Source organism: Fusarium coffeatum (assembly GCF_003316985.1).
Source record: "Fusarium coffeatum strain FIESC_28 chromosome Unknown BRIP53273_contig_274, whole genome shotgun sequence".
Taxonomy (NCBI): domain Eukaryota; kingdom Fungi; phylum Ascomycota; class Sordariomycetes; order Hypocreales; family Nectriaceae; genus Fusarium; species Fusarium coffeatum.
The window spans coordinates 96,435-123,220 of record NW_022158065.1 but is presented as its reverse complement, the minus strand read 5'-3'; the positions used below and the strand labels follow the sequence as shown (position 1 = coordinate 123,220).

Here is a 26,786-nt window from a genome sequence, read left to right as displayed (position 1 = left end):
GCTGATTGGCTCATGTATATCTGGGATCGATGGACTTAACATACAGAAAGTCCGTTGTGGGCGAAGAAGGCAGGTATAAAGAGGATGAGGTATCCGGTCTAATTGATCTTCTTCATCTTATACATACCCGGAAAGTCTTCTTAACGTACCTTCTTACCCATATTACAATGACAACCCATCTCGCTGCCGTCCAAACGGCCAAAGGCCAACCCTTTGAGATACAATCCCGTCCCACACCAAAGCCAGGACCAAATGAACTGCTTCTCGCCGTCAAATCTGTGGCTTTCAATCCAGCCGATGCCATCATGCGCAGTACAGGACTTTTCATTCCCACATATCCTACCGTGTTCGGCTTCGATATGGCAGGCGTCATTCTCGAAGTCGGCGACAACGTCCCATCCGATGCTGGCTTTCAGACAGGTACTCGTGTTGTTGCCTACTCTGCTTCAGCTTGGAGATCTTGCGCCCCAGACTATGGCGTCTTTCAGGAGAAGTGTCTTGTCCCTTGGCAACACGCTGTGACTCTTCCAGACGAGAGTATGTCGTGGAATCATGCTGCGACGCTACCTGTTTCTGTCCAAGTACCCCTTAGTGCGTGGGATAAGATGGGTATTGCGAGGACGGAAGAGATCGATGCATCATCAGACAAGGCAGCCGAGAAGAATGAGGTTCTTCTTATCTGGGGCGCATCTTCGAGTGTTGGCACGATGGGCGTGCAGTCAGCACGTGTCATGTGTCAGGATCCCAACTCTCCCTTTGCAGCTGTCTATGCCACAGCTAGCTCAGCAAACCACGAGTATATCCGCTCACTTGGCGCCGATCGCGCGTTCGACTACAAAGACCCTGGCGTGGTTGATGCCATGATCTCTGCTGCCAGAGACGACGGCTTGACCATCCGACACTGCTTCCTCGCTATGGGAGACCTTCCCTCATGTCAAGCTGTCCTCAAACCATTCTCCAAAGATAGAGGACAGAAGGGAAAGATAGTCTCAGCACCAAGATTGCCAGAGAGCATTCAGGATATGGAAGGAGTAGATGTCATGTTTGTGATGCCGTCAATGGTGGAGGAAGAAAGGTTGGAACAATTTCGGTACTGGATGGGCACGTGGTTAGGCAAGAACCTTGCGAAGGGATCCATCAGGCCGAGCCCCGAGCCAAAGGTTGTTGGAAGAGGGCTAGAGTGCATCAATGAGGCAACGGACAAAATGGCTGAAGGCGTGAGTTGTGCCAAGTTGGTAGTTGAGATTAGTCAATAATTGGTTGAGTTGATCCACTGGCGTCCATGCAATAACTTTCCATCGCGTGACAATCGTGAAAGGGATAGATGCGGCTCAATGCTACCGTCATATCGTTCCGGTGTCGCGCAGAGTATTTCTCAGAAGAGCATAAGTAACAACTCAAGTGGAATTAATACTGGATCAGAGACTATCCCTGCAGCCCTGCCTGTAGCGAGAGAACCATGGTGGGGACATCAAACGCTTCTGTCAGACATTCCACCACCACTCCATATTATACACTATTGATGTGACAATTGCATGGACAGGGCGCATCTAGATCTAGTTTCATCAAATACAATTTCTGAAGCCTATGGCGGATTAATTTTGAAGTCATGCGTTCTAATTCAACGGGTTCCCCCGCAGCTGGTTCAACGTCATGTCAGCCACATCCCCTCCCATTCAGCAACAAAGTTTCCAGAAGCAGTGATGACGACTACTTGTGTTAAGCTTAATTCCTCAATTATCATTTTCATGTCTTCTGCACACCAACTCAAGACCTGTGTGTGTGCACAACTTGTCAAGCCTAAATGATAGGTTCATTGTCAATTCAGCTTCTGCACTCTTTAAATCGAGATGGTCCAACAGCGTTGCATCTTGTCCGGCCTTGTCCAAAACGAACAACAATGATACTAACTCGAACAGGAGTAGATCAGCAGTTTCTGCTCGTGATGGTCTTCTTTCAGGACTAGTTCGTCCCGGCGCAGTGGTCAATGCGTCTGGAGAGAATTTGAAAATCCGGGGAGCTTCCTGCTTCGTCGGACCGACATCTCGGGCCGACAAGATGAATCCAGAGCGTTTTCACCAGAAGCTTCATCGTGAACTTCATCGTCTGACTAGAAAATAACGATGTTGTCGGTCCGATAGTCCTTTTTCTTAGCAGTTGAAGCCATCACAAGACTCGCTCCTTGGCGGAGATGAGCTGAGCCATAAGTCTTTCGATGTTATGTCTCTCTCGTCGGACCGACGACACCTCTGATGGCTGTTTGACTAGACTCCTCTTGGCATTTGCCCCTGGCGCCCCCAGCTTCGAACCTTCAGAACGTGGAGAGACGTCCCAATCTGGGGTTAAGCATAAGAATCCCCAGATTCCCCAGCTTTCTTGTCAATCTCATCCTCAATCCCATCCTCTTCTTCCCCATCCTCTTTTCCTGGGCTCCTTGAGAACACCTCTTTGTCTCAATCACCCCCTTTCACAATGTCCCCTTCACCAAAGGACAACATGGCTCAGGTTGAGCACATCGACCCTGACTCCAAGATGGGCTTCGACGAGGTTGAGAAGCCCGCTGCGCGCGAGGCCAACGATCGCGAACACACTCTTACCTTGAGGGACAGTTTCCGCTTGTACCCCAAGGCCATTGCCTTTTCCCTCCTGTTTTCGACAGCGATTATCATGGAGGGTTATGATTTGAGTCTTCTTGGCAGCTTCTACGGTTACGATGCGTGAGTAGCCCCATACCTCTACATCTTCAAAGCTAATCATGTACAGGTTCAAGCAAAAGTTCGGTAACGAAGTCGATTCGAACGGAAACCCAATTATCTCAGCAGATTGGCAAACATATATCCAAGTCGGTGGCATGTGCGGTCAAATCATCGGTCTTTACATCAACGGTTGGGTCTCTGACCACTTCGGTTACAAGAAGACCATGATGGCATCTCAGATGCTCATGATCGGCCTCATCTTCTTCCCCTTCTTCGCTCCCAACCTCCAGGTCCTCCTTGCCGGAAACATCCTCCTCGGTCTACCATGGGGTATCTTCCAGACCCTCACTCTCGCCTACGCTTCCGACGTCGCTCCCGTTGTCCTCCGTCCTTACCTTACTGCCTATGTTAACCTTTGCTGGGTCATCGGTCAGCTCATCGGTGCTGGCGTTCTTCGAGGGTTCAGTACCATGGGAGGTGACTGGTCTTACAGAATCCCTTTTGCTCTGCAGTGGCTTTGGCCTCCGTTCATCATGCTCGGTACGGTGTTCGCTCCTGAATCTCCTTGGTGGCTTGTCCGCCAGGAGCGTTACGAAGATGCTAAGCGATCTATCCTTTCGCTTGTCACTCAGTGCGAGGTCCCCTTTGATGCCGATGCCCAGGTTGAGCTTCTCAAGGCCACAAACCAGATGGAGAAGGAGAACTCTGCTGGAACCAACTACTGGCACTGCTTCATGCGCAGCGATCTTCGACGAACTGAGGTCGCTTCCATCACCTACACTGCCCAGGCCCTTTGCGGTAGTGCTCTCATGGGATACGCCGTCCAGTTCTACCTCGAGGCCGGTCTTTCATCCGAGCAGGCTCTTAACTTCAACGTCATCCAGTACTGTGTCGGCGCTGTTGGTGTTGTTCTCTCCTGGTTCTTGATGTCCCGCTTCGGCCGTCGCGATATCTACATCTGCGGCATGGCATCCCTCTTCTGTATCCTCATTGCTGTCGGAGCCCTTGGCTGTGTCAAGAAGACCCAGAGCACCGGTTGGGCCATTGGTAGCTTGCTCATCGTCTACACCTTTGTCTACGACATGACCATTGGCCCCATTGCCTACACCATCGTTGCCGAGATCTCATCCACCCGTCTCAAGGCCAAAACCATCGTTCTTGCACGCAACTTCAGCAACATTGCAGGTCTTGTTACCAACACTCTCATGCCCCGCATGCTTGGCCGAAACTCTTGGAACTGGGGTGCCAAGACTGGTCTTTTCTGGGCCGGTTGGTGTCTTCTCATCTTCATCTGGGCCTTCTTCCGCCTTCCCGAGCCCAAGGATAGAACTTATGGTGAGCTCGATCTTCTTTTCGAGCACAATGTTCCTGCGCGCAAGTTCGCCAAGACCAAGGTTGATCAGTTTCCCACTTCTGGTTCCACCGAGAAGGTTCAGGAGCTGTGATTAAAATACGGGTTGAGGTGTTAGTAGTATTTATCAGACTTCGATAGATGAGTCAACAGGGTCCTTTTATGAAATAAAAATAATTCAATGAACAATTCTTTTCGTCAGCTGATAACTATAGTGATTGAGTTCTGCCAAACGTTATTCTGCCCGGGGCACCAATTAACTTACATCTAAACCTTGATGCCTTGCGCCTCTATAAATATTTCCCTAGTTCCTTTAATCAACACACATATTCATTCCCCTTTGTAACTGATGGACCTCTACTCAAGAACAACCCAAGCATTCAGCTCAGTGCTGAATGATTACATAAACACGCTTACCCCATACGGTACCCATAAAAACCACTCATTCCCTTACGTCAGTGGGGCACTAGTCACTCTTCCCCCCGTAAACACACCACAAGCGTCGCGCACACACCATCTGTCAGCCCAGGACAGAGACCAAGACCCTCCCTCAGCCGATATCGATATCCCTTCACTTGGAAACCTCAGAATACACTGTACTATACTCTATCGCCTCGCCATCATGGTCGCGATCCACCCTCCTCATCATCACGGCGCCCCGACCGACGTGCTCGCTCGCTGTCCCGATCTTCTCATCGTCTCCATCCTCGAGACACTCCCCAAGCATGACCTCTGCAGCGTGTCGCGTCTTAACAAGCGCTATCATGCTCTCGCCGACGCTGTCCTATACAACACAGTGCAATGGCTCAAGCCAGAGCTGCACCTCATCTTTAGTCAATCACTCACTCGACGACCCCGTCGCGGTTCGGCGATTGAGGAAGTCAAGCTAGCATACCCAGCATCAGAGCTGACACGCCTCATTTCGAATACTCAAGAACGCGGGACCATGAACGGCGTATCTCAAACAATAGCCACAATGTCGAATCTGAAGACGCTCGACATCGCTGTTCCGGTCGCGCTTCTACCCAGCATAGGCAACCTATTCAACGGCCCGTTCGATCTCGCTTGCTTGCAGTCCTGTACCCTGTTCTACCAGGATGAGGATGATCAATACTGGGATCTGCATGAGAACCTCCATATATTTACACACCCTACCCTCGAGACGCTCGTTATTAAGAGGGCAAAGCTGGACGATCGAGGATTCGAGATGCTCGAGCAACCGCACAACACGGCTTTGAAGACGCTGCATTTGATAGAATGCGATATTAACGACGATACCCTATCCGACGTTTTAGCTTTTCCTGAAGCCTTGAAAGAGTTTGTTCTTACGCAAAGAGAAGAGCCCGAGCCCGAGCTTGAAGAGAGCTCAGCCAGCATCCGCGACTATATAATTGCTCTTCAAGAGCAGTGCCATTCGTTAGAGACTATCACGATCGACTTCCCAATGCTCGCCAGCAGTAGACCTTTGGCGCTTCGGGAGTACGCGTGCCTCAAGACATTACGACTGAACTGGGACTATCAGCTCTTTGGAAAATCGACAAAGAAGCCACGGATGGCCTCCGTCGGCCTACCACCCGAATTAGAAACCTTAGAATTCTTCAATCCCTTGGGTACGGATGAAGAAGTCACAGATTTATTGGCAAACGCGATATCAAGTCTGCATATCACGTGTAGAAAGATGAAGGAGTTAATTGTTCTTGTGGAAGAGACGGAAATACCGAAAGATGTGTTGGAGGCCATCAAGTCACAACCACAGTTGCATTTGAGTGTTATAGGGGGTGAAGAAGATAGAGATGACCCTGAATGAGGTTGGATAGACTAGATTCATTTTGGATACTCGTTATACTGGATAGAACATTTAATCACGATACGTATGAACAGCGAATACATTGCCTTGCACTGGACATTCACTGTCAATACAGACGAATAGCTGACTGATTTCCTGTCAGTGGCATAGACATTCAATCATAATACCTGGAAGCAGCGAACAAACTGGCACTGCCATAGCGATTCACGTAAATGACAGTGCCACCTGCGCATATAAAGATAGATCGTCCTCGTACTTCCTTCCTCCCCCCAACTACACAACACCAAACATCAAACATCAGACACCAAACATCAGACATCAAGCATCAAACATCAAAGCCAGGAAGACAACTTATCCCCTTCAACATTGAACGATTCTAACTAACCAACATGTGTTACCTCAACGACGTCCACATTGCTTGCCCAACCTGCAACAACGAAAACAAGGCATCGCCCGAGTACGAAAAATGCTCCGCGGCCCTAGACAAGGGAAAGGTTTGCGAATCTGGGTACAGAAAGCGAAAGCTTTTCCGCAAAGGCGAGGAATGCACGAAGTGCGCCAAGATCCGGGAGATGAAGGATGCCGCGGCGGTCAAGTTGACCGAGGAGCTTCGAGCCAAGGGATATGATGTTTAGCCTTCACTGGATATGATGTCGAGTCATCTCTGAATGGCAAGTTGTCGAGATAGCTACCGGTTTCTTTCAGGACAGGCACTTGATGCAGGATGTTCTTTTAGTGCCGAATGGTCCCAGGTCTGAATAGCTGGGTGACTATCCTCTTTACATAGTCAATATACAAAGGCTTGAGCGGAACAAACGGTTCATATTGATTGTGAAAGTGATAGATGTTTTACTAACATTGTTCTTAAAGTACAAATCTCACGACGATACAGATGGTGAAACAGATGGTTCTTTCCTACTGATACCAACTGGGTGCCTTATGATGGAAAGGTTTCAAGCCAAAGGTTGTCGTGACTCGTGATTCGAACGTAAAGCCCACTTCATAATGAGCGATATTGGAAGTCCAACATTGCTGTCATAATCTTCTAATATATAGCACAGGGAGGTCGCATCTCCTGTAACACAGTAACCTATGTGACCCGAGCTGTTGTGAGAGGGGACTGGCTGTCCGTTGGCTAGAGTACATAGTGTTCTATGTTGAGTTGGTAAAGCATACTTAGTCAGCGGGTTTAGCTCAGTTGGGAGAGCGTCAGACTGAAGTCAAACTTCAATCATTCGTTATCTGAAGGTCGTGTGTTCGATCCACACAAACCGCAAACCTTATACTTTTTACGTTTTTCTTGAAGAAAGTTTTACTTTCAAAAATATTTTGTTCCATACTCTTCATTCAACCGAAATGAATGAAACTGTCTACTCTTGGCTCTAGAGATCTTCTATGATTCGAGGTGGATGTTCTTTGGAACAGTCCCAGCCATATAAGAGACAAACAGCCAGGTCCCCAACCAAGCAAGCTCAATCTACTAGGTATGTCTTAGACTATAGAGTTTTAAAAAAGTTACAAGTCGATTCTTGTTGCAGATCGGGTGGACTATTCAATGTAAACGCATCAATCAATCTTCGCTTTTGGGCTGCTGCCCACTTTGCCATTGATTTATTCTCATGTTTTGAAACACCGTGTGTCACTACCTATAATTACCCAAGCTCCGCTGATGTTCACCTGTAATATTCTGTAGCCATGTCAACGTGTTATTGAAACATACATCCTTTCGTGCGACGGAGGTGTCATTCATGAGCAATCCTCGGCCGTGATGATCAGTCCAACTCGGTATGACAAGACCCATAACCCGATATAGCTGGAACATATGAGTTGCATGATGCACCATAGCCCATCTACTTCCCGTATACCAATAATCTTTATGCCCGAGTATTCTTTAGATCGGTACATCGCGACCTTGATACGTACTGCCCATTTTGACCTCCGATGGTCCTCTGCTTTGCATGGGTGCGTCGCTACCCACCTATGAGATAGATGCGCATTACACCTCATGACATTCCGCTGGTTCACTTGAGCATCTAGGCTAGACGCCGCTGTTGTTTAATCCTAACATTTATATCGGCATCCATAAATTTAAACACATAGCGAAGAAAAAAAAAAACAAGTTAGGCACCCGAGTCCTCGAAGTATAAATGCAATTGTTGCTGCAGGGACTAGGTACCTACAGCACGCTAGTTACAGGGCAGTACCACAGTGGAGTAGGGGAGATTTTTCAGGCACAAGATGGGGCCAGCTCAACCTTAATTTTAGCACCAACAGTCTAGAGATGATGTCCATGGACCGTGGCAGGTGGATGTCAAAAGAATTGTCCTCTAGAGCTTAGGCCACAGAAATAAAGCAGTCTAAGTGCTGGTCTAAACTGGCCTAAAATGACCAAGTTATTTCGTCTCTTATGCTCCCTGGGGTCAAGTCTTCTGACACCCAGAGGCGTGGGTTCAATGTTTTTACCTTCCCTCCAAGTTTGCTTTTCTTTTCTATTCTTTTCTGTATACTTTTTGTACCGAGAAGGAGCGATTGCCGTAGTATGATTACGAACCTTTCTGAGCCCCACCTTCCAGTCGCGACGTGACGTGACGCGATGTCTGGTGTGACAAGCACAGAAAGCCGTCAGGGCGTCAGCCGCCGAGAGCCTCAGAGATGAAATAGTTAGGTCACTTTACTCTAGGTTTAGACTAGCTATCAGGCCACTTTATTTTAGTAGCCGAAATCTATGGAAGGACAATCTGTCTGTTACCCACCTGAAAGCCTCCAGCTATCTTGACTTCGCTCATAACAAACAATCATTTTCGCATCTCCTCTTTACACTACTATTTACTCAACTCCAGCACAAATATCTTACAAAAGAAGGCCGAGAGTCAATGTTCAGTTTACAGCATGAATGAAACACCAACAGAACAACGTGCCAAAACGGCAGCACCCGCATTACCACAACAACAGCCAGCGCCCCCTTCTCAAGCACCATCATGGTCGCCATGGGACTGGTGGGCCAATACAGCAGATTACGGCGCCGTGAGTTCATCCCAATCACCTTCATTCTCATGTATATTAATATTATTTCATAGACCATTCGAGCATTCTTGTCCCTGGTTTCCCGAGCGACGAATGCAGAGCATGCTGAACGACTATTCCAACATGAATTCGCAAAATTTGAACTGGCGGGCACTCGGATGATCCTCCTCCACGAAATCATCAGACAATGCCCCGGCCATGACCTCCATAGATTAGCCTCCAACACCCTGATGGGTTGGAACAACCCTCCTCCTGCACCACCGCGGTCATTGTCTACCCCTATTGATCCAAGTTTGCAAGACACGAATAGCGGATTGGCTATTAACAAGCGGATACCCTACTACGAGATGGGCCGACCGGCCACCCAAACACGGGCTCTTGACAGGCGAAGTAGTGCTCCAGCTGCCAGTGGCTCGACCCATCCTGAAGTCAGCAATCAGCGAATTGCCAATCATCCGGTCGCAGATGATCTGATGCGTGACAGAGAAGAGAGCGATCCATTTGCAAACCACAAGGTCAGCTTCAGTCGTATCAACAAGAGAATCGAGGCTGCTGTGGAGGCCGAGGATCACGCCAATAGGACTATAGGCGACGGCGAGGGCTTCATGCCCATGACAGACGGCCTTGACGAGAATGAAGAATCCGGCGGCGACGACTCATCTCCCGATGTCGTACCTGTTCACGACGTACCCATGGACGACCTACCTGTTGACGACTTATCTCTCAACGATCCACCCCCGGAAGACCCAACACAGAACGAAACAGATCCTCAAGAGAAACCTGCCGATACAAACCCACAGTCGCCTATGATCACAAACGAAGCGGTACCATCACGGGGTAGCAAACGCACACACGACGAGATGACTGGCAACCCATCCGCTGCATTCAGGAAGTACAAGGATCTCGTCGCTCAACTACAAAAGGGGGACCTGAAGATTCTCGAAGACAACGCTAATAAGGACCTTGCGCAAGCGGAAGCGGACAAAGCCGCCGCGGACCGCGCACTGGGTGTGTTGGAAGGGAGAGCTCAAGCGCGACCAGACGACCTCCCCGACAATTCAGAAGTTGAGAGAGCCCGTAGTCGAAACGAAAAAGCAGCACAGGCTGTGACGGGAGCAAAGAAGCGTGTCACCGCGCTAGGTCATATTGAGAGAGCGCGCTGGCTTCACGAATCCTGCTTAGAGGCGAAGGATTACAGACGCAAGATGCAGGAATTGCTGAATGAGAATCAGGAGAAAATTACGCAGATGGAAAAGGCATATCATAAAGCTTTTACCTTTGCGCTAGATGAGTACTGGGCGGGCTTGATTGCTGCTGAGCGGGCGAGGCAGAGCAATTGATAGACCAAGCTCTGACAGCTCGGTGGATACGGCGTTATTGGCGATAGTTATACCCTGGAAGGTCTTCGATTACTACTGTTTTGTCGACTTATTCTGTGCCAACATACGCGGTATCTGATCACGAGACCGAATGGTTGAATTGAAAAATGAAGTGTAATTAGTATTCGCTCAGGTAGCTTTTTCTTGGTGGTTGGTAGCCAATCAGCTCACTGAAGCCAGCACGTGGGACCAACCACCACTACTTGGCATCCATAACAATTAATTAATTTTCGTTGTCCAGATCCTTTTCTCATCCTTTGCAATCTCATCTCAAGACTCAAAAATGGACAAATACATTGAGCCCATCGTGGAATGGGTCGTGGCCGCGGTCAAGGCCCAACCTTATGTCTGGTGTGCAGCTGCTCTCACCTTTCTCATCGGCGTCCAATTAGCCCTGGCAGCCAGCATTGCCCATGGCGATGAAGCGACGGTTCGCAGACAGCTTACTTCTCTTCAACGTGTCGACATTACTGGAGATACCAAAACTGAAGGAAAGCGCCAATTGATGGCCGTCACTCCAGTTGCTGGATGCGCCCCGGTCAAAATTGACGCAGATGCTCATCCGGATGGCCACATGGCGTATAACAATATCTACATGCTCGGGCTGGAATCTACAGACACAGATGGTCAAGGCTACACAATCTGGAAATCCCTTACTCAACAAGACAAGTCCGACCTCTCAAAGATGAAAACCGAAATCTGGATCCCCAAACCCAACGCCAACGAAACTGATCCACTGGTCAAATCTGGCGGCTGCATCATCATGTCCTTCCCAGATCCCAGCATCCCAAGCTGGTTGAATATGATTGGGGGCTACACTGCGACACCACAAGTTGCGGCTATCTTACCTTTGAAGCTTTCGGAGGAGGAAATTCAGGAGCATAAGATCAAGATGAGGCCTTTTCGAATTGATGGAGAGGATGGGAAAGGATTGGATTTGGAGAAGTTGCCGGCTGTTGATGATGTTATGTCTAGACTGAGGCTGTTTTTGGGTGTCAAGGACGTGAAGGGTAGAAAGGGAATTCCGCAGGGTCTCACGGTCGTCAAGCGCGGTTAGACAGGGACGACAGGTTGGCGTGACACTCATAGATGGAAGACATCTTATTCAATCTATTACTATACAGTCGGGACTCTTATTTGACTTGACATCTGTTTCGCTCGACCAAATTGGATTACTCGTGTCCAATGAGCCAGTCCAAATCCGCATCAGGAGCTCAGCTTGGCTATGTCCTCCTCAAGCCTTTCCCAAGCTTTAGGCAAAAGGGTTCCCTCAAACCAATAATTACCACCATGGTCCTTCCCCTTAATAATTACCATGTTCTTGGACATGAAGCTCTCCTTAGTAGGAGCAACAGAGGCTTGTGTCATCTGACCCAAAGCATTTTTCCTCCCCAAGCTATCATCACCTCTTTTCAAGACAGCGGCACTAAAGTCCGGTTCCTGCGTCAGATACGCCTTTGTCCAGTTCTTTTCAACGATCAAGAGCATGTTCGGTTCACCGATTCTTCCGGTACCATTGAATAAAACTATACTTCCCTGTAGCTTTGTGGTTACTGTAAAGATGGAAATTCCTGATATCTCTATCTATCATGCAAATCGTTGCAATTATGACGTTCAGCCATGTACAGAAGGCCCAGACAGGACTAACACGAACTGTAGCGCTACAATCGATTCGATTAGCTCTACCCAGGATAAACAGCCATTGGCTGGTGATAACTATGACAGGCGCCCAGAATCGTCATCTATCCGGCGAAGAACAAGATTTTGGTCTGTTTCCCCTCCTTCTATCATGACCAAAGGCCTGCTTGACTTTGATCAATAGTATATATCTGTGATACTCTCCGCTGTCAACTTGGGATAATAAAGTGAGTCTCCTTTCTCCATCTTAGGAGGATCGTACATGTAAGATCTGATTTCATCATGACTTCGAAACTGCTTCCTGTTATTGAGAAGGTTCCTCTCAAGTCGGGCTCTCAGGATTATGAGAACCTCCGAACATCCATCTTGGAAGAGTTTGCCAATACAGTCCCACAAGATTTACATCTTCCAAAGGATCTCATCGACACTCCTCCCAGGAACGTAACCAATATCCCACGAACGTGCGGCATCCTCACTGAACAAGAAATCGATATCACCGAGAACTACGATGCAACAGCACTTGCCGCAGCCATCGCATCCAAGAAGTTCTCATCCGTGGCCGTCGTCACAGCGTTTGCTAAAAGAGCAATCATTGCGCATCAGCTCACATGCTGTTTGACGCAGTGGTTCATGGAGAAGGCTGTTTTGACAGCTCAGCGCTATGATGACTATCTCGAAAAGACGGGCAAAATTGTTGGTCCTTTGCACGGCGTCCCGATCAGTATCAAAGAACATATGCCGATTAAGGACCAGTGGTCCAATGTTGGGTTTTTAAATGCACGGGTTTTTGACAGGGACGATTGCCAGATGACGGAGATTCTTCGCAAAGCTGGAGCCATCTTCTACTGCAAGACGAACCAGCCTCAGGCTATTATGCATCTCGAAACTACATCGCCTTGGGGCCGAACGTTGAACCCACATAACATCAACCTTTCGTCAGGAGGTTCTACTGGAGGTGAGGCTGCACTTATAGCTCTCCGGGGCTCGGTCTTGGGTGTTGGAACAGATATAGGTGGCAGCGTTCGTGGTCCAGCTGGGTTCTGCGGTATCTACGGCTACAAGACCACTTCATACATGTTTCCTCAGAAAGGCTTTCTTCCTGCTGGGTTCGCGGCGGAGCTTAATGTTCTTTGCTCGGCTGGACCTATGTGCACTTCACTACGGGACGTTGATCTGATGATGTCCATCATCTCAGGTTCCAAACCTTGGCTTAAGGATCCACGACTTATTCCCATTCCTTGGACGGGCAAACTGGCCGAGAAGAAGCCTCTCAAGATCGGCATCATGATGAATGATGGTGTCATCACTCCACAACCTCCAGTCACGAGAGCCCTCGAGTGGGCAGTCAGCGAACTACGCTCTAAAGGGTTCGATATCAAAACTTTCCAGCCCTGCGGAGCGAAGGACGCAATGGATGGTATTCGTCGCGCATACTGGCCCGACGGCGGTAAAGCGGTCAGAGAAGCTCTAGAAGCCAAACAAGAGCCAATGCACGATTTGACCCAGTGGATTCTCAAAGACGCCGAAGGCCCAGGCTTAGACGCAGCGGGTATTCTCAAACTTCGATTAGCCCGCGATGACTTCAGATGTCGCTTCGCAGAGCATTGGGAGGCCCAGGATGTTGACTTTGTCATATGTCCAGTTTTCGTTGGGCCAGCATGTTCGCATGAAACAGCATTCTACTGGAACTACACTGCGTTTTGGAACTATGTAGACTATCCTGGTATTGTTATTCCTACGCCTATCAAGGCTGGTGCGAAGGGTAGCGAGGATTATCCTGCTGATAGTGCACCATTGAGTAAAGATGAGGAACATGTGAGGAAGTTATGGGCTGAGGGGGATTTTGAAGGTGCGCCGATTAATTTGCAGGTTGTGGGGAGGAAGTATCATGACAATGATCTTTTTGCGGCGGTTACCGAGATTGACAAGGCGATCAACTCTTCCTGATCAAAATCCACGCACCATTTCAGATGAGGTGAGACTTTTGCGATGTTGGTCGATTACGATTCATGCAAAAAGAAGTACATAACCAAAGTTATCCTCCCATTTCGTGTACGTGCATTTCAAGATAATAACAGCCTCAGTACTATGCTTCAGTGTAGCACTCAGTCTCAAAATACCAGCTTCTCCTTCTTAACTCCAAATAGCGACAGTCCGTTCTCGTAAGCACTTTCCCTGTCGTCAAGACCAGTTTCCTTCTCGTCTGCAATAATTCGCTCTCGACTCTTCAAGAGCTCAAGCGCAACATCGCGCCATTCAATCTCTTCCTTGTCCTGCTTCAGGTCTGGCGCCAAGTCAAAGTTAAGCTTGATCGATCCCAGTCGTCCATCGCGCTTCTTGAACTGACCATCAACAATCACTGCGTCGATATCCGAAGGTGAAGAATGAGCAATGATGGCGCCGATAGGATCTTCCTCTGCTGCGCAGATCATGCCAGGGCTGAGAGTATCCCAGATAACAAGATCGGCAATCTTGCCTTCTTCTAGAGACCCAAGTTGGTCCTCCATGTGAATAGCTCTGGCGCCACGAATAGTGGCCAACTGAAACGCCTCCTGGACTTTCAGCTGGATCCTTCCGGGGAACTTTCCCGTGTCGAGGACCTTGTTGTTACGACGGGAACGTTCAGCTTGGACTGCGATTCTCATTTGTGAGGCGATGCTACCGCTGTTGTTGCTGTGACAGTCGATGCCCAAAGAGGCGATGGACTTGGCGTTTTCTTGGAAACACACAGGCCAACCGTGGGACATTTGAAGTTCGGTCTCTGGAGTGGATGAGACGGCTGCTCCGACTTTCTTGAGCTTTTCGGCATCGGAGTCGTTCAGTGGGGTTGCATGGGATAGCAGGATATCCTTTTCCAGTAGGCCATAGGCTTCGAGTAAGTCTACAAGCGATTTCTCTGTGTCGAAGTCAGTTTGTCAGAGTCTCAACTAGAAATGACTAATTTACCGAGTAGACTACCCACATAGTGAGAAGTAATAGTCTTGATTCCCAAGCTTCGGACCTTGCTGAAGATGCCAACAATGACTTCCTTCGGAAGAAAGTAGAAGTCAAATCCGAAGCCCATGGTGACACGTCCATCACCAAAAGGGCCGCCTTCACAAAGCTGAGTTAATTGTTCAAAGATCCAATCCGGAAACAGATCCTGGTCCAAGGCAAAAGGTTTCCATGTCTTGACTCGGCCCGTGGGAGTGTAGCAGTAGATAGAGCGGACGCCGGATGAGATGGTCGCCGATAAGGCTGCGCTGTCTTTTCATGCGTCAGTTAATACCAAACTATCTGTCGGTGATTTTACTCACTGTGCTCTGGGCTGTATGAGATGTGGGCGTGGTCGACAATGGTGGTGGTTCCAGCTTCTAGAGCTTCGAGACATCCACCGAGCTGGCCCCAGAATACATCTTTAGGCTTGTAGCTGTGGGACACCATGTTTCCTTCGCAAAGATTAGCATTGAAAACCTTAGCTTAAGGAAATCTTTCACGAACCAGGTGCCATGTACTCAAGCAAACCATGGTCGGCATGTCTGCCCTTTACCTGCGTTTGCCAGACATGATGATGCGTATCAATAAAGCCTGGTGTGATAAGTTTGGCTGTACAATCGATAACTTCAGTTGACTCAGGTGGCGGATCGATCTGGGCAGCAATACGAGTAATTTTGTTACCCTCGATCAAAAGCGAATGGTTCTTCAGAGGAACGATAGTGTCATCTCCGGGTCCGCGAGGAACCAACAGAGTGGCGTTCTTCAATAAAATCGAAGCCATTTTAGTGTCGTTTCTGGTAGCACTGCAGGTAAGATAAGACAATGTAGAACATTGAGTGTTACGAAATTGTTCGGTTGCACAACCTCTATATATACGATTTTCCATCAAACTATTCAGTGATGATTCTCACCTCATTCCAGGTGAGGGGTTGCTGCATTATGGTGGGTTAGCTGAGCATACGATTGGCTGCGGATAGCCTATTCGTCCTTTGTAGGATTTCTCGGATTCCCCTCGCGACGCGAGATCAAGCAGCGATTGGTGCGAGACAATGATATCACGTCAGCTCTCTATATCAAAGCATTGTTTCTTGCAGCGAGTTACAATTAGCGTCCGTTTTACGTCGCCGTAACGTTATTCAATGCTACGGTATAATTTTTACGTGATCGTATTCACTATCATTCCGTTCAAAACTCATAGATTCTTCTCATGATGGTTATAACCGCTAAGTCCGGTCACATCAGGCTTATTCGAATTGCCCGTCGTGATGTTCGGCATTTTAGACATTAAAACCGACAGTTCCGACAACATCTAGGCGAGTCCGAGAAACACGTGCAGTCGTCCGCTAGAAGACGTAAAATCATGGAGTGGAAGAATATGATGAGCATCACCGTTTTTGATCTCGATTCAGGCACTACTGGACTAAACTCTGTCGCGCGCTGACTTCTCTGATTATAAATCAGAATAAGCTTATCAGCACTACCAGATCATGACCTAAAACTGGCAAGAAGTCTTAGCGGCTATTCACGGAAGCACAGTCTAGTCGGATAGCTACAGCTGGCTGAAATGCAGTTGCTAATCTAGAGGTTTGGTAGTTTTCATGAGCTTTTTGTTCTAGAACAAAGGTTTAGTGATGCGTCTCAGAGTTTGTAATATGCGCGCGCTTGTCACCTCGCCACTCCGGACTGTATGGAGCGTAATAGGATCGCGTTTTCTCAACAATGGGGGCTTGGTGTAGGGGTATCACGTTCGCTTTGCATTGTTCCAAATGCTTGCGAAAGGCCGGGGGTTCAAATCCCTCAGCCTCCATTTTTTGCTTATATCCATCTCTTTTCGCTTTTTCTTTTTGCCTTTCCTTGCCTGGACTAGGCGATTGACGAGACCCTCTGGTGGAGTGTCCAATAAGCTGTGGAGCAAAAACTCGGATGTTTCCTGACGCGACGCGGTAGAATGAAGGTATCGTGATTAACACGAGCAGAGGACAGTTGTAAGGTCCGGAGGCTTTGCAAAAACAACGTGGCGTCTGGCACAACGTCCAGCCACCGGCACATACAACAAGCCAGCTCCAGTACAATGGGGCATGATCAGTGTCCTTCGTCAAACGGTCTTTTTGTTCCTGCGCGTCAAGATAATTCTGGAAAAGGTTCAAAAAATAGCAAAAGAACTCCGGTGCGGGGAATCGAACCCCGCTCGCCGCGGATTTTCACTAATGAAAACGCGGTATGCTAACCGATACACCACACCGGATGTTTGATGTTAGTCAGCATCGCAATTAGACCTGATATACTCCGAATGGAGCAGCATCTAAGAACAGAGCACCATGCACCCTGCCCGAATTGAACGACGAGATGTGCAAAAATGAAATAGCATAACTTGCCTGTAGGATTGATACGTCCGAGTTAGTCATTGTGTTTTGCTGCCTTTGCTGTGAATTCTGAGCAAGACCGCAGTGACCCCAGCAGATATGGGTAACAACATCGTCATTCTCCATTATGAAGCAATTGCCGTTACCCCAATCCTGCTCAGCAGATGCCTTACCATCACTCTCAGCTTTACAAAATTACAGAATTGCAGACAGGGTAATATTTCCTTTCGTACAGTGCACCTCTACCACGTACTACTCATACCATGGCTAGTGGCTGTAGGAAAAAATGAGGGCATCTCCATGGTGCAGGGTAGCGATCGCCAGGGGTACTCAGCCCAACGAGATAACCGACAGATGATTCATCACGAGTCTAATGCCAGTCCCAAAGATCTTTTCTCCACAAAATTAACAATCAGCCTCGGCGTTCCCTAAATGCGAATAAGCTACAGCCCAACCTTGAAACACGTCCAACCTCGAGCTGCTCACTAAAGGGTCCCGCGCTAAATGCCGCCACAGCCGTAGCGCCTCCCAAGATCCCTGCCCTGTAGGGCTGTGATTTTAAACACCGGGACCGAAACCACACGAGACCCCTGCAGGACATCTCTCGGGACCGAGAAAATGCCCATCAACAAAAGATCTGCCTTCCAGGGTTGCTTTTTCGCTGGATCGAGCAGGAGTGATCCGGTAGGCTAATTGTTAGTCTGGTAGATGTCACTGTATTACTGGTTGGAGATCGCAACATCTTAAATTGCTATTCAGAATGAAACGGCCAATTTGTTCCCGTAATCTACCCGTAGTGACGGTTGAGAAACTCGGTCCCGAAGACAGTGTTCGTGTATGCGATGCTGACCAGTATGATTGTAAGTGGCGATGGTAACAAAACATATATAATGGCTTTGAATGCTACCAAACAGCTCAACAAAACAGTCTTTCTTTCTCTTCATCTTCATTCACAGCCTTTTTTATTTACAAACAACTTCACAATGAAGGGAAGCTCCACTTTCCTTCTTGCCTCCAGCACGCTGCTGAGCGCTGCAAGTGGTCTACAACTCCACAAGCGCGACAACCCAGCCGTTGTGCCCGTCGACTTCGAGAGACAAATCAGAGATGCCTCTGAATCTCTTAAGAGGCGAGCAGACGACAAGACTACCGAGATGAAGGTTGACAAGCACGGCTTGACCTGGCTCTACTGGGCTAACTTCACCATCGGCACGCCACCCCAACGGCTCTACTCTGAGATCGACACTGGCAGTGCTGACCTCCTTGTCCTAACGGACGAGATTGAAGCTTGCACGGGTAAGGAAGCCCAATGTACCGGAAATGTCTTTAGCACCGGAAAGTCAAGGACCTTTGACTGGCTTGACAGTGAGTCTCAAGCTTCCGGAAGCTTTGGAAGTGGCGAGACTTGGTCTGGATATTACGGCACCGATACTTTCACTCTTGGTGACGCGACAATTGATAACTTTCAATTTATTGCAACAACCGAATTCAAAGCAACTGGTTCAGGAATCTTCAGTATCTTTGGCATTGGTCTTGCTGGCCTTGAGCTTGCTGAGAAGAAATACGCCAATCTTCCGTATGCTCTTGCTGAAGCTGGTGAGATCAACACCCCCGCCTACAGTCTTTGGCTCGACAGCGACCAAAAGGGTCAATTCCTCTTTGGTGGTGTCAACAAGGCCAAGTACAAGGGTCCTCTCGTTTCGTTCCCCATCCCCAAGAACAACCAGAACGGCAAGACAGACAGGCTCCTGGTCGTCATGGAAGGCTTCGGTGTAAGCAGCAATGGGAAGTACTCCGGAATGGACTTCACGCCTCGCCCCGTTCTTTTAGACTCTGGAAGTGTCAGAAGTCAACTGAATGCAGAGATGCTCATGCACATAGTCGAGACGTTTGACGACATTGGATTTGTCGCGACTCCTAGTGGCGGACAGGTACCCTGCAATGTCAGCGAGAAGTATACTGTGGACTTTACATTCGGAGAGCTCACCTTTAAAATCCCTCTCAAGGATTTCATCATAAGACCTACTCAAGACTACGGTCTGGACGGTGTACCTTATTGCTCGCTCAACTTCAATCCTGATGCCACCCTGCTTCTCCTGGGCGACGACTTCCTTCGGGCAACCTACCTTGTGTACGACTATGAGACCATGGAGATTTCCATGGCCCAATACAACCCCGACGGAGGCAAGGATGACATTCATGAGATCGTTAAGAATGTACCTGGTGCTGAGAAGCTCAAGGATGTGCCGATGAAGTTCGACGTCTGGGATGGAACTGCATTTGGTGACCCGACCACGGCTCCTACATATGTTACAGCGGCTACTATGACTCTTCTCAACGGAGGGACTGCTACAGAGGCTACAGTGACCGGCGACCCCAGGGAGACTAATGCGGGTCTTAAGGTGGCTAAGCCAACAGAGACTGGGGAATCCAAGGATAAGAAGGATGATGAGGATAACGCGGCGACAAGAAGTTTGCCTGGAAGTGCCATGGCTGTTGTTGTTATGGGAGTCATCGCTCGAGCAATGTTTATGTGGTAGTATTATGAGAAATAGAAGAAGCATACTGTAGCGTCGTCAATTAGTTGTTGTTAATAAAAGGTTAATACAAACATGAAACCTGGAAGTCAGTCGGTGTATTTTGTGACATCCCATCTCACGGTGAAGATGCTACGTCAATGAGATTCAATGACTATGCGGTCTTCACTTGTTTGAAGAGATAAAAACTCTCTGCCGATGCGCGATTCCAGCTAAAGGATTGTTCTACACCGTCAATGATAAAAACACAAGAAGAGCAAAAAGAATGATCACGCTGGGGATCGAACCCAGAATCTTCTGATTCGTAGTCAGACGCCTTGCCATTGGGCCACGCGACCGTATCTTGCTTGAAGAAAATGGATCAATTTTGACACTAAGTCGGCCGCAAGCGCGAAACATCGTCCTTGGACTAGAGAGGTAGGATCTGGAGAACGCGTATGTGACTATGGGCCCGTTGGTACTTCCCTAGAGCAGCGAATCAATGACAAAAGAGTATTTGTTTGGTCTAGATGACTGTCTCAAGCAATTGCCACTACAGGAGAAATCTTATCGACCAGGGCTAAGCGAGAACTCAGCGTCATCAAGTAACGGCAAAATCTTAAACTGAGCTGGTATGAGCTAAAGTGAACCATACTTTATTGGACTCTTGAAAGGGTAATGAGCTCGTTGAAGATCAGCCTGTCAGCAATATCCAAATCGGTCCACTGAGACGTCCGCCCAGCTTGGAATGGCAGTCTGGAGTCAATGCTTGTATTGAGTTACAGGCCGAATTTCACCAAATGTTCACGATAGGCAGCCCCTATCATTTTTAAAAGAAACAGTACCTCGGAGGTGGCCTCTCCATTCGCATCTCCTTTTAATAAAGATACAGAATCTGATTTCTTGGTATTGCTTGACAGCGGCAAGGGACTTACTTATCGTTGCGTTACGTTGGAATGCTGCGACGCCTCAATTTCACTTTCCCGTAAACTAGCGACATTCGTAGCTTTCTACAGCGATACTATTGGCGGCACTGAGCTGAATGCGGAACAAAACGCCCTGGCCATCAACTTCGATGCGGGTACACGGGACGAAAGCCCAGAATCTAGATCAACATATGCGGAGACGACAAGCCAAGGCCATAGAAAGCCATACCTGTTGAAAGGCAACATAAGAGGGCCGTGTCCCTTTGCTCTCGCAGGCGCTGGCCTGCGTGTTTGGCTGTCTTGGATGTGCTGTGTCGTCTTGGCACGGTTAATTCTTCAATCAAGATATCATGACTCGAATTCTTATGTTAGTTGTATTGGGATTAAGTTTGGTACTATTCGCACAAGCTAAAGGTCCCGTATCCCCCGGAGGAAACGCCAGCGACACCACCACCTCTCCTTGCTTCGTATGTTCCAGCCGACAGTCGCGCCTCAATGGATGTCTGCTAACCTTCACAGTCGGCCTGCCTCGATCAGGTATTTGACGACAACCCACAATACCAACGAAACATCACCAGGATATGCGACGACGAGGGCTTCTTTAAACAGTTAGACTCATGCATGGACGGTGATTGTGGTATTGGTGACGATTTGCGTATGAACGGCCCACGTCTATTGCAAAGCTGAACATTAATCCGACACAGGGTTCCATTTTTGGAAAGAGTTTAAATGCCATTTACCAATCGTGGATCGACGACATGCAGTTAACATGACTGCTTTGGTGTTCGGAGTTCTGGCGCTTGTATTCTTCGGCATGAGAATGATCTCGAAAATCATCGGGTTCGTGCCATATGGAACTGACGATAGTCTGATCCTGGCAGCATTTGTACGCGATTCTTATCGCTTTCAAAGTTGATGCTGACTTCAGGTAGCCGCTCGTCATCGTGTTGATTGTCACTACTTTCATTTGTGCGTATCCCCATTAAATCCCGATATCACCGTGCTGACATGTGTATAGTAACATCGAAAGGTCTCGGGCTGGATATCTGGCATGTGCGTGACAAAAGCATCACAGCACATTACCAAGTATACATATAGGTTCTTTCATAGCTTTCTACGGGTACTGATATGTTTCTCCAGTTCATCATGACCTTTGGAATCTCTTACGCCCTATCGCTTGCCCTAATCAAATTATCGATCCTAGCCTTCTTCCTACGCGTATTTCCAGACATCAAATTCCGACGGGTGGTACATCTGACTATGACTTTCATCGTGGTGATGACAATCGCATACGGTGTGGTATTTGCCCTGCAGCGGAAACCGCTATGGATGTTCTGGGAGGGATGGAAGGACAAAAACCCTCGTGGGATGATGTTGGACACGAATGCTTCAGCCATAAGCCATGGCTCGATCAACGTTGCGTTAGATGTCTGGATGATGATCCTTCCCATGACACAGCTATGGAAAATTGGCATCAAGCAGAAAAAGAAGTTCGGGATCATTGCTATGTTCAGTGTGGGAATCTTGTAAGCTTTATGATATCCACGGAAGCCAGACACGATACTGACGAAAACGCACAGTCTTACTGCTGTCAGTACAGTACGAATTCCATACATCACGAAGTTTGAAACATCAAAGAATTCAACTGGTATGTACCGCTTAAGAGTGAGAATAACAATTCTAACAGAGGAAACAGCGGACTCGGTTGAGACCATTGTCTGGTCTGTGGTAGAGGCATGTGTGGGAGTCATGGTGGCTTGCATGCCTGGTGCGCGTCAATGTGTGCGAGATATATCGGCACGTGTCAGAAGACGGAGAGCCGACGATGGAGAGAACAGGACGAGTATTTTCGTTGATCGGTCCTTGGCGACAATTGTTATGACCAAGCAGCAGACAACATACGGGACGGGAAGTTCCGATTCGGGGAGCGTCGCAAAACCCTATGCTGCAGCTGAAATACGTAGATAGAGGAGAGTCTAATTTGAAAGCAACTGGAGATTGGTGAAGAAGTTTCGTATTAAGTGATATCTAACCATTCGCGATGAAAACAATCTATAATCCAAATACCGAGCCACCGATTCTCAATATCGACAAGCCATTCGTACTCAATGAATCCCAGTTATACTATATCCAGATTCCTATGCACTACTGCCCTTGAAAGCTCCCTCGTCCCGAATCCTATTCAAAAATCGCAAAACAGCTGGTGTAACCTCTTCAGGCTTCTCAAGTTGAGGCGCATGTCCAGCACCCTTAACAGCAACAACCTCGCTGTCCTTAAAGTTGGAAGCAACCCAGCTAGCCTCCTCAAGAGGATCACTCCAATCAGGATCCGCATCACCATAGACAGCAAGTACAGGAGCTTTAACCTTGCTAAGGTATGGCTCAACGACTGCATGGTCTGTGGATAGAGTAGCATGGAATGCCTTCCAGCGACCAGGGCCGGTGAGCATCTTGATAGAACGGTCTACGCGCTCCTGCTTCTTATCGCCGAGGCCAGGCCAAAGCTTAGGAGCGTAAGACTTCCAGATAATAGGACCGGTAGGACAGTTCATCGAAAGACGGAAGAGACTAGCGACAAGCTTGCCTGTGCCGGGACGGAGGAATGCGCCAATGAGAACAAGACCAGCGACTTTATGAGGTTGGCTTCCAGAGGCGATGGTAGCAGCTGCGCCAGACAGTGAAGCGCCGACAAGAACGGCAGGACCCCCGCCGTAGGCATCAATGAGGGTGATGAGATCGTCAGCTGTGGCTTCGTCGCCGTAGCGTTTGAAGGTAGTGGAGCTGTCACCGTGACCCCGGAGATCCACTGTGGCTACTCGGTACCCGGCTTTGCGGAGTTCGGTAGCGAGAGGGTCGTATGCATCTCGGAAATCTCCCATGGCTGGGGAGCAGATGACAAGCGGGCCTTCGCCGGAAATGTCGACGGCGAGTTTACCACCGTCGGTCTCAATGTAAGTGAGAGTCATTGTGAAGTCGTGAACTAAGATGAGATTGGATGAGATAAGATGCCGTAAGATAAAGAGTATCTGAGTCGATGGTAGAAGTCTAGTGTAAACTGTTGTCTGATGCAAATAATCTTTTACAACTAGCGGGACGTAGAATATATATAGTCATTTCTATTTAATCAAATGCCGGGTCATGCGGCAGTGTTTGCATCTCTTGAAGGCGAGACTCGGCCGATGCTGAGAGTCTTATCATTGATTGGGTCGCCCAAAAGCACGAGAATATGCCGAAACTAACGCGAGAGCGAAACATGAGCGACTTCCAAGCTTTGATTGGTTGAATGAACTCGATTATAGTTAATCCACCTTAGAACCGATGGACTAACCCGAAAAGGCATTTGCACTTATTGGCAAATCTTATGCATTGAGAAATCATTTCTGCATCTGTGTGGCCTTAAGTCCAGCTGGGCGCTTTTAATCTCCCGAGTCCCGCGGAACCTGTAGCGTATTGATGGGTCGCATTCGTGATGATTCGGTGTCGAGATTGAGGACGAAGTTATTTCTAGCATATCATTGGCACTTCCATCATTGAACTTAAACAATCACCAAAACCGCTGCCATCGTAGAATGAAACTGCAATTATATCCATTCTATCTCCTACTTATTGTAATAACTTCTTAAGGACTTCACAAACAGCATTACCAACCTCGGTACACTTAGCAGACCCTCCCAGATCTCCCGTCCTGGTTTCTAACCCACCATTCTCCTTTGTATCCAAGACCTTGACAATAGCTTGCTCAATTGCAGAAGCCTCCTTCTCCATAAGGAATGAGTAACGAAGCATCATGGCCAAACTCAGAATTTGTGCGACAGGATTGGCGAGGTCCTTGCCTGAGATATCTGGTGCGCTACCATGGACTGGCTCGTAGATACCCTTACATGGTCCATCTCCGGGGATACCGGCAAGACTGGCACTAGGGAGAACACCCAGTGTGCCGGTAAGCCCACCGGAAATATCAGAGATAATGTCGCCAAAGGTATTGTCGGTATGGATGACGCTGTGGTTGAAACGTGCAGCGTCCTTGACCATGAGCATCGCCAGACTATCTGCAAGCTGATGCTTCAATTCCACGTCGGTGAGTTCCTTTTGGAAGATCTCTGTTGTTACACGACGCCAGAGACGCCCGCTCGCTAGAACATTGGCCTTGTCGGCACTCCAAACAACGGGCTTCCCTCCAGCGCCTGTGCTAGAATGTAAAATTCTTGCTACAGCCGCGCTCACGCGGGCCAGTCTTTCAACCTCTGGACGTGAGTACACCCAAAGATCAGACGCAACATCCGCATCTTCCTTCTTCTCACCAAAGTAGGCGCCACCACAGTTCTCTCTCACCACAATAAACTTCAGACCCTCAACAAGCTCGGGCTTGATAGGTGACGCGCCAATAAGACTTGGAACAAGAATCTCACAAGGTCTCAGGTTGGCGAATGCATCGAGCTTCTGGCGGAGTTTCAAAAGTCCAGACTCAGGCGTGGGATCAGCGCCAGCCCACTCTGGACCGCCAATGCTACCGAAGAGCACGGCGTCGCTTGCAAGTGCTTTATCAAGGACGGCTTCGGTGACGGGTGTGCCGTGCTTATCAATACTGCAGCCACCGACGATATCTGTGTCTCTTTCAAAGTGTAGGTCTGGACGGCTTGCTTCAATTACGTCGAGGACTTTGAGAGCCTCGGCCATGATTTCGGGGCCGACATGGTCGCCGGGGAGGATGAGGATACGAAGTGTTTTGGGAGCCATTGTGATAGATGGGTCACTTTCTTAGTGAATGACAAATTCTGGAGATATTGGGGGAGTTGCTACAATGGTGTCTCTTATCCTAACGTCGTCTTGGGGTCGGTTATCTTACTTTTCCGATGTCGGAACGTTATACTGCAACATCCGGTCCCGGGAAAGTTTGCATGTTCCTGTGATGGAATTTTGAGGGGAAACAAGAAGAGGGGGACTCCACTATCACTGGTGATGGAGTGTGCCGCCTGATCTGAGGGTGTGGGGTTGGATTGGATTGGCGTTGTCCATGGAACCGACAAAAGTTGCTAATTATAAGCGGCTATATCAATCTGTTAGACTTTCTTGAACAATTCTATTTCTGAATTATCGAATTATTATCTTTCAACAATCTTTTACATACCCTTCACTCAACATGTCTACTCGTCTCCAAGGAAAGGTCGCCATCGTTACCGGAGGTGCATCAGGCTTCGGCAAAGGTATCGCAGCCAAATTTGTCTCCGAGGGCGCCAACGTCATCATCACCGACCTGTCCAAAGACGCAGGTGAAGCTGTCGCGTCAGAGCTCGATTGTTTCTTCTTTCAAGCCGACGTTACCAAACCTGATGACTGGCGCGCAGTCTTATCTCTTGCGCTCGAAAAGTTCAATCAGCTCGATATTGTCGTTAACAACGCCGGCGCAACTTATGCGAATAAGCCGACTCAGGATGCCACCGAGGCAGACTTTGACCTGGTGATGAATGTGAACGTTAAAAGTGTGTTTCACTCTACGAATATTCTTGTACCATATTTCATGAAGGAGAAGAGGCCTGGATGTTTCATTCAGGTTGCTTCGACAGCGGGAACGCGACCCAGACCCAACTTGACGTGGTACAATGCTTCCAAGGCCGCTGTTATCAACGCGACAAAGACGATGGCCGTTGAGTATGGACCTCACCAGATTCGCTTCAACTCGGTTTCGCCGGTAGTAGGAAGCACCGGAATGTGAGTAGAAATGGAAGAGCGCGTAACAACCATACTGATTTAGACAGGACACATCTATTCATCGGCAAACCTGATACAGAGGAGAATCGAAAGGGCTTCGTGTCTACCATTCCTTTGGGACGGCCGTCAACACCCAGCGACATCGCCAACGCTTGCTGTTATTTGGCCAGCGACGAGGCAAACTTCATTACTGGAGTCAATCTAGAGGTATGTGTTACTGCTGTTTTGCGACGTTTTACGATACTGACATCTGGACTTGACAGGTTGATGGAGGTCGTTGTGTGTGATTCTGGGGTAGCAATAGTATTATTTACAATAAACTTACACTATAATTAACTTCACCGATGCTCATTGTCAGATTTCCTGAATCAATACTGTGTTTCTTTGAATGTCAATCCAAT

The 26,786-nt window shown here is 48.4% G+C and overlaps 13 protein-coding genes across 13 annotated transcripts; 10 read left to right on the top strand and 3 right to left on the bottom strand.

Annotated features, from left to right (window-relative positions):
• Positions 1–167: 167 nt before the first annotated feature.
• Positions 168–1,256, top strand: FIESC28_09958 (uncharacterized protein; the record flags this gene model as incomplete). The annotated part of the gene is made up of 1 exon (XM_031164093.1): positions 168–1,256. One exon carries the CDS (start codon positions 168–170, stop codon positions 1,254–1,256), a length of 1,089 nt encoding a protein of 362 aa, XP_031011880.1.
• Positions 1,257–2,472: 1,216 nt separating this feature from the next.
• FIESC28_09957 (uncharacterized protein) lies at positions 2,473–4,141 on the top strand (the record flags this gene model as incomplete). Its single annotated transcript, XM_031164092.1, has 2 exons — positions 2,473–2,717; positions 2,764–4,141. The coding sequence occupies 2 exons, from the start codon at positions 2,473–2,475 to the stop codon at positions 4,139–4,141; spliced, it is 1,623 nt and encodes a 540-aa protein (XP_031011879.1).
• Positions 4,142–4,669: 528 nt separating this feature from the next.
• On the top strand, positions 4,670–5,854 carry FIESC28_09956 (uncharacterized protein; the record flags this gene model as incomplete). The annotated part of the gene is made up of 1 exon (XM_031164091.1): positions 4,670–5,854. The coding sequence occupies one exon, from the start codon at positions 4,670–4,672 to the stop codon at positions 5,852–5,854; it is 1,185 nt and encodes a 394-aa protein (XP_031011878.1).
• A 389-nt stretch (positions 5,855–6,243) lies between these two features.
• On the top strand, positions 6,244–6,489 carry FIESC28_09955 (uncharacterized protein; the record flags this gene model as incomplete). Its single annotated transcript, XM_031164090.1, has 1 exon — positions 6,244–6,489. The coding sequence occupies one exon, from the start codon at positions 6,244–6,246 to the stop codon at positions 6,487–6,489; it is 246 nt and encodes an 81-aa protein (XP_031011877.1).
• A 2,254-nt stretch (positions 6,490–8,743) lies between these two features.
• FIESC28_09954 (uncharacterized protein) lies at positions 8,744–10,218 on the top strand (the record flags this gene model as incomplete). Its single annotated transcript, XM_031164089.1, has 2 exons — positions 8,744–8,878; positions 8,932–10,218. The coding sequence occupies 2 exons, from the start codon at positions 8,744–8,746 to the stop codon at positions 10,216–10,218; spliced, it is 1,422 nt and encodes a 473-aa protein (XP_031011876.1).
• A 322-nt stretch (positions 10,219–10,540) lies between these two features.
• Positions 10,541–11,314, top strand: FIESC28_09953 (uncharacterized protein; the record flags this gene model as incomplete). The annotated part of the gene is made up of 1 exon (XM_031164088.1): positions 10,541–11,314. One exon carries the CDS (start codon positions 10,541–10,543, stop codon positions 11,312–11,314), a length of 774 nt encoding a protein of 257 aa, XP_031011875.1.
• An 863-nt stretch (positions 11,315–12,177) lies between these two features.
• FIESC28_09952 (uncharacterized protein) lies at positions 12,178–13,842 on the top strand (the record flags this gene model as incomplete). The annotated part of the gene is made up of 1 exon (XM_031164087.1): positions 12,178–13,842. The coding sequence occupies one exon, from the start codon at positions 12,178–12,180 to the stop codon at positions 13,840–13,842; it is 1,665 nt and encodes a 554-aa protein (XP_031011874.1).
• A 164-nt stretch (positions 13,843–14,006) lies between these two features.
• Positions 14,007–15,809, bottom strand: FIESC28_09951 (uncharacterized protein; the record flags this gene model as incomplete). Its single annotated transcript, XM_031164086.1, has 5 exons — positions 14,007–14,791; positions 14,842–15,141; positions 15,192–15,323; positions 15,376–15,631; positions 15,783–15,809. The coding sequence occupies 5 exons, from the start codon at positions 15,807–15,809 to the stop codon at positions 14,007–14,009; spliced, it is 1,500 nt and encodes a 499-aa protein (XP_031011873.1).
• A 2,408-nt stretch (positions 15,810–18,217) lies between these two features.
• Positions 18,218–19,774, top strand: FIESC28_09950 (uncharacterized protein; the record flags this gene model as incomplete). Its single annotated transcript, XM_031164085.1, has 1 exon — positions 18,218–19,774. One exon carries the CDS (start codon positions 18,218–18,220, stop codon positions 19,772–19,774), a length of 1,557 nt encoding a protein of 518 aa, XP_031011872.1.
• A 1,671-nt stretch (positions 19,775–21,445) lies between these two features.
• FIESC28_09949 (uncharacterized protein) lies at positions 21,446–22,644 on the top strand (the record flags this gene model as incomplete). The annotated part of the gene is made up of 6 exons (XM_031164084.1): positions 21,446–21,562; positions 21,609–21,645; positions 21,695–21,729; positions 21,787–22,202; positions 22,257–22,324; positions 22,373–22,644. The coding sequence occupies 6 exons, from the start codon at positions 21,446–21,448 to the stop codon at positions 22,642–22,644; spliced, it is 945 nt and encodes a 314-aa protein (XP_031011871.1).
• A 170-nt stretch (positions 22,645–22,814) lies between these two features.
• On the bottom strand, positions 22,815–23,642 carry FIESC28_09948 (uncharacterized protein; the record flags this gene model as incomplete). Its single annotated transcript, XM_031164083.1, has 1 exon — positions 22,815–23,642. One exon carries the CDS (start codon positions 23,640–23,642, stop codon positions 22,815–22,817), a length of 828 nt encoding a protein of 275 aa, XP_031011870.1.
• Positions 23,643–24,279: 637 nt separating this feature from the next.
• FIESC28_09947 (uncharacterized protein) lies at positions 24,280–25,413 on the bottom strand (the record flags this gene model as incomplete). The annotated part of the gene is made up of 1 exon (XM_031164082.1): positions 24,280–25,413. The coding sequence occupies one exon, from the start codon at positions 25,411–25,413 to the stop codon at positions 24,280–24,282; it is 1,134 nt and encodes a 377-aa protein (XP_031011869.1).
• Positions 25,414–25,816: 403 nt separating this feature from the next.
• FIESC28_09946 (uncharacterized protein) lies at positions 25,817–26,672 on the top strand (the record flags this gene model as incomplete). Its single annotated transcript, XM_031164081.1, has 3 exons — positions 25,817–26,385; positions 26,433–26,592; positions 26,649–26,672. 3 exons carry the CDS (start codon positions 25,817–25,819, stop codon positions 26,670–26,672), a joined length of 753 nt encoding a protein of 250 aa, XP_031011868.1.
• Positions 26,673–26,786: the final 114 nt, after the last annotated feature.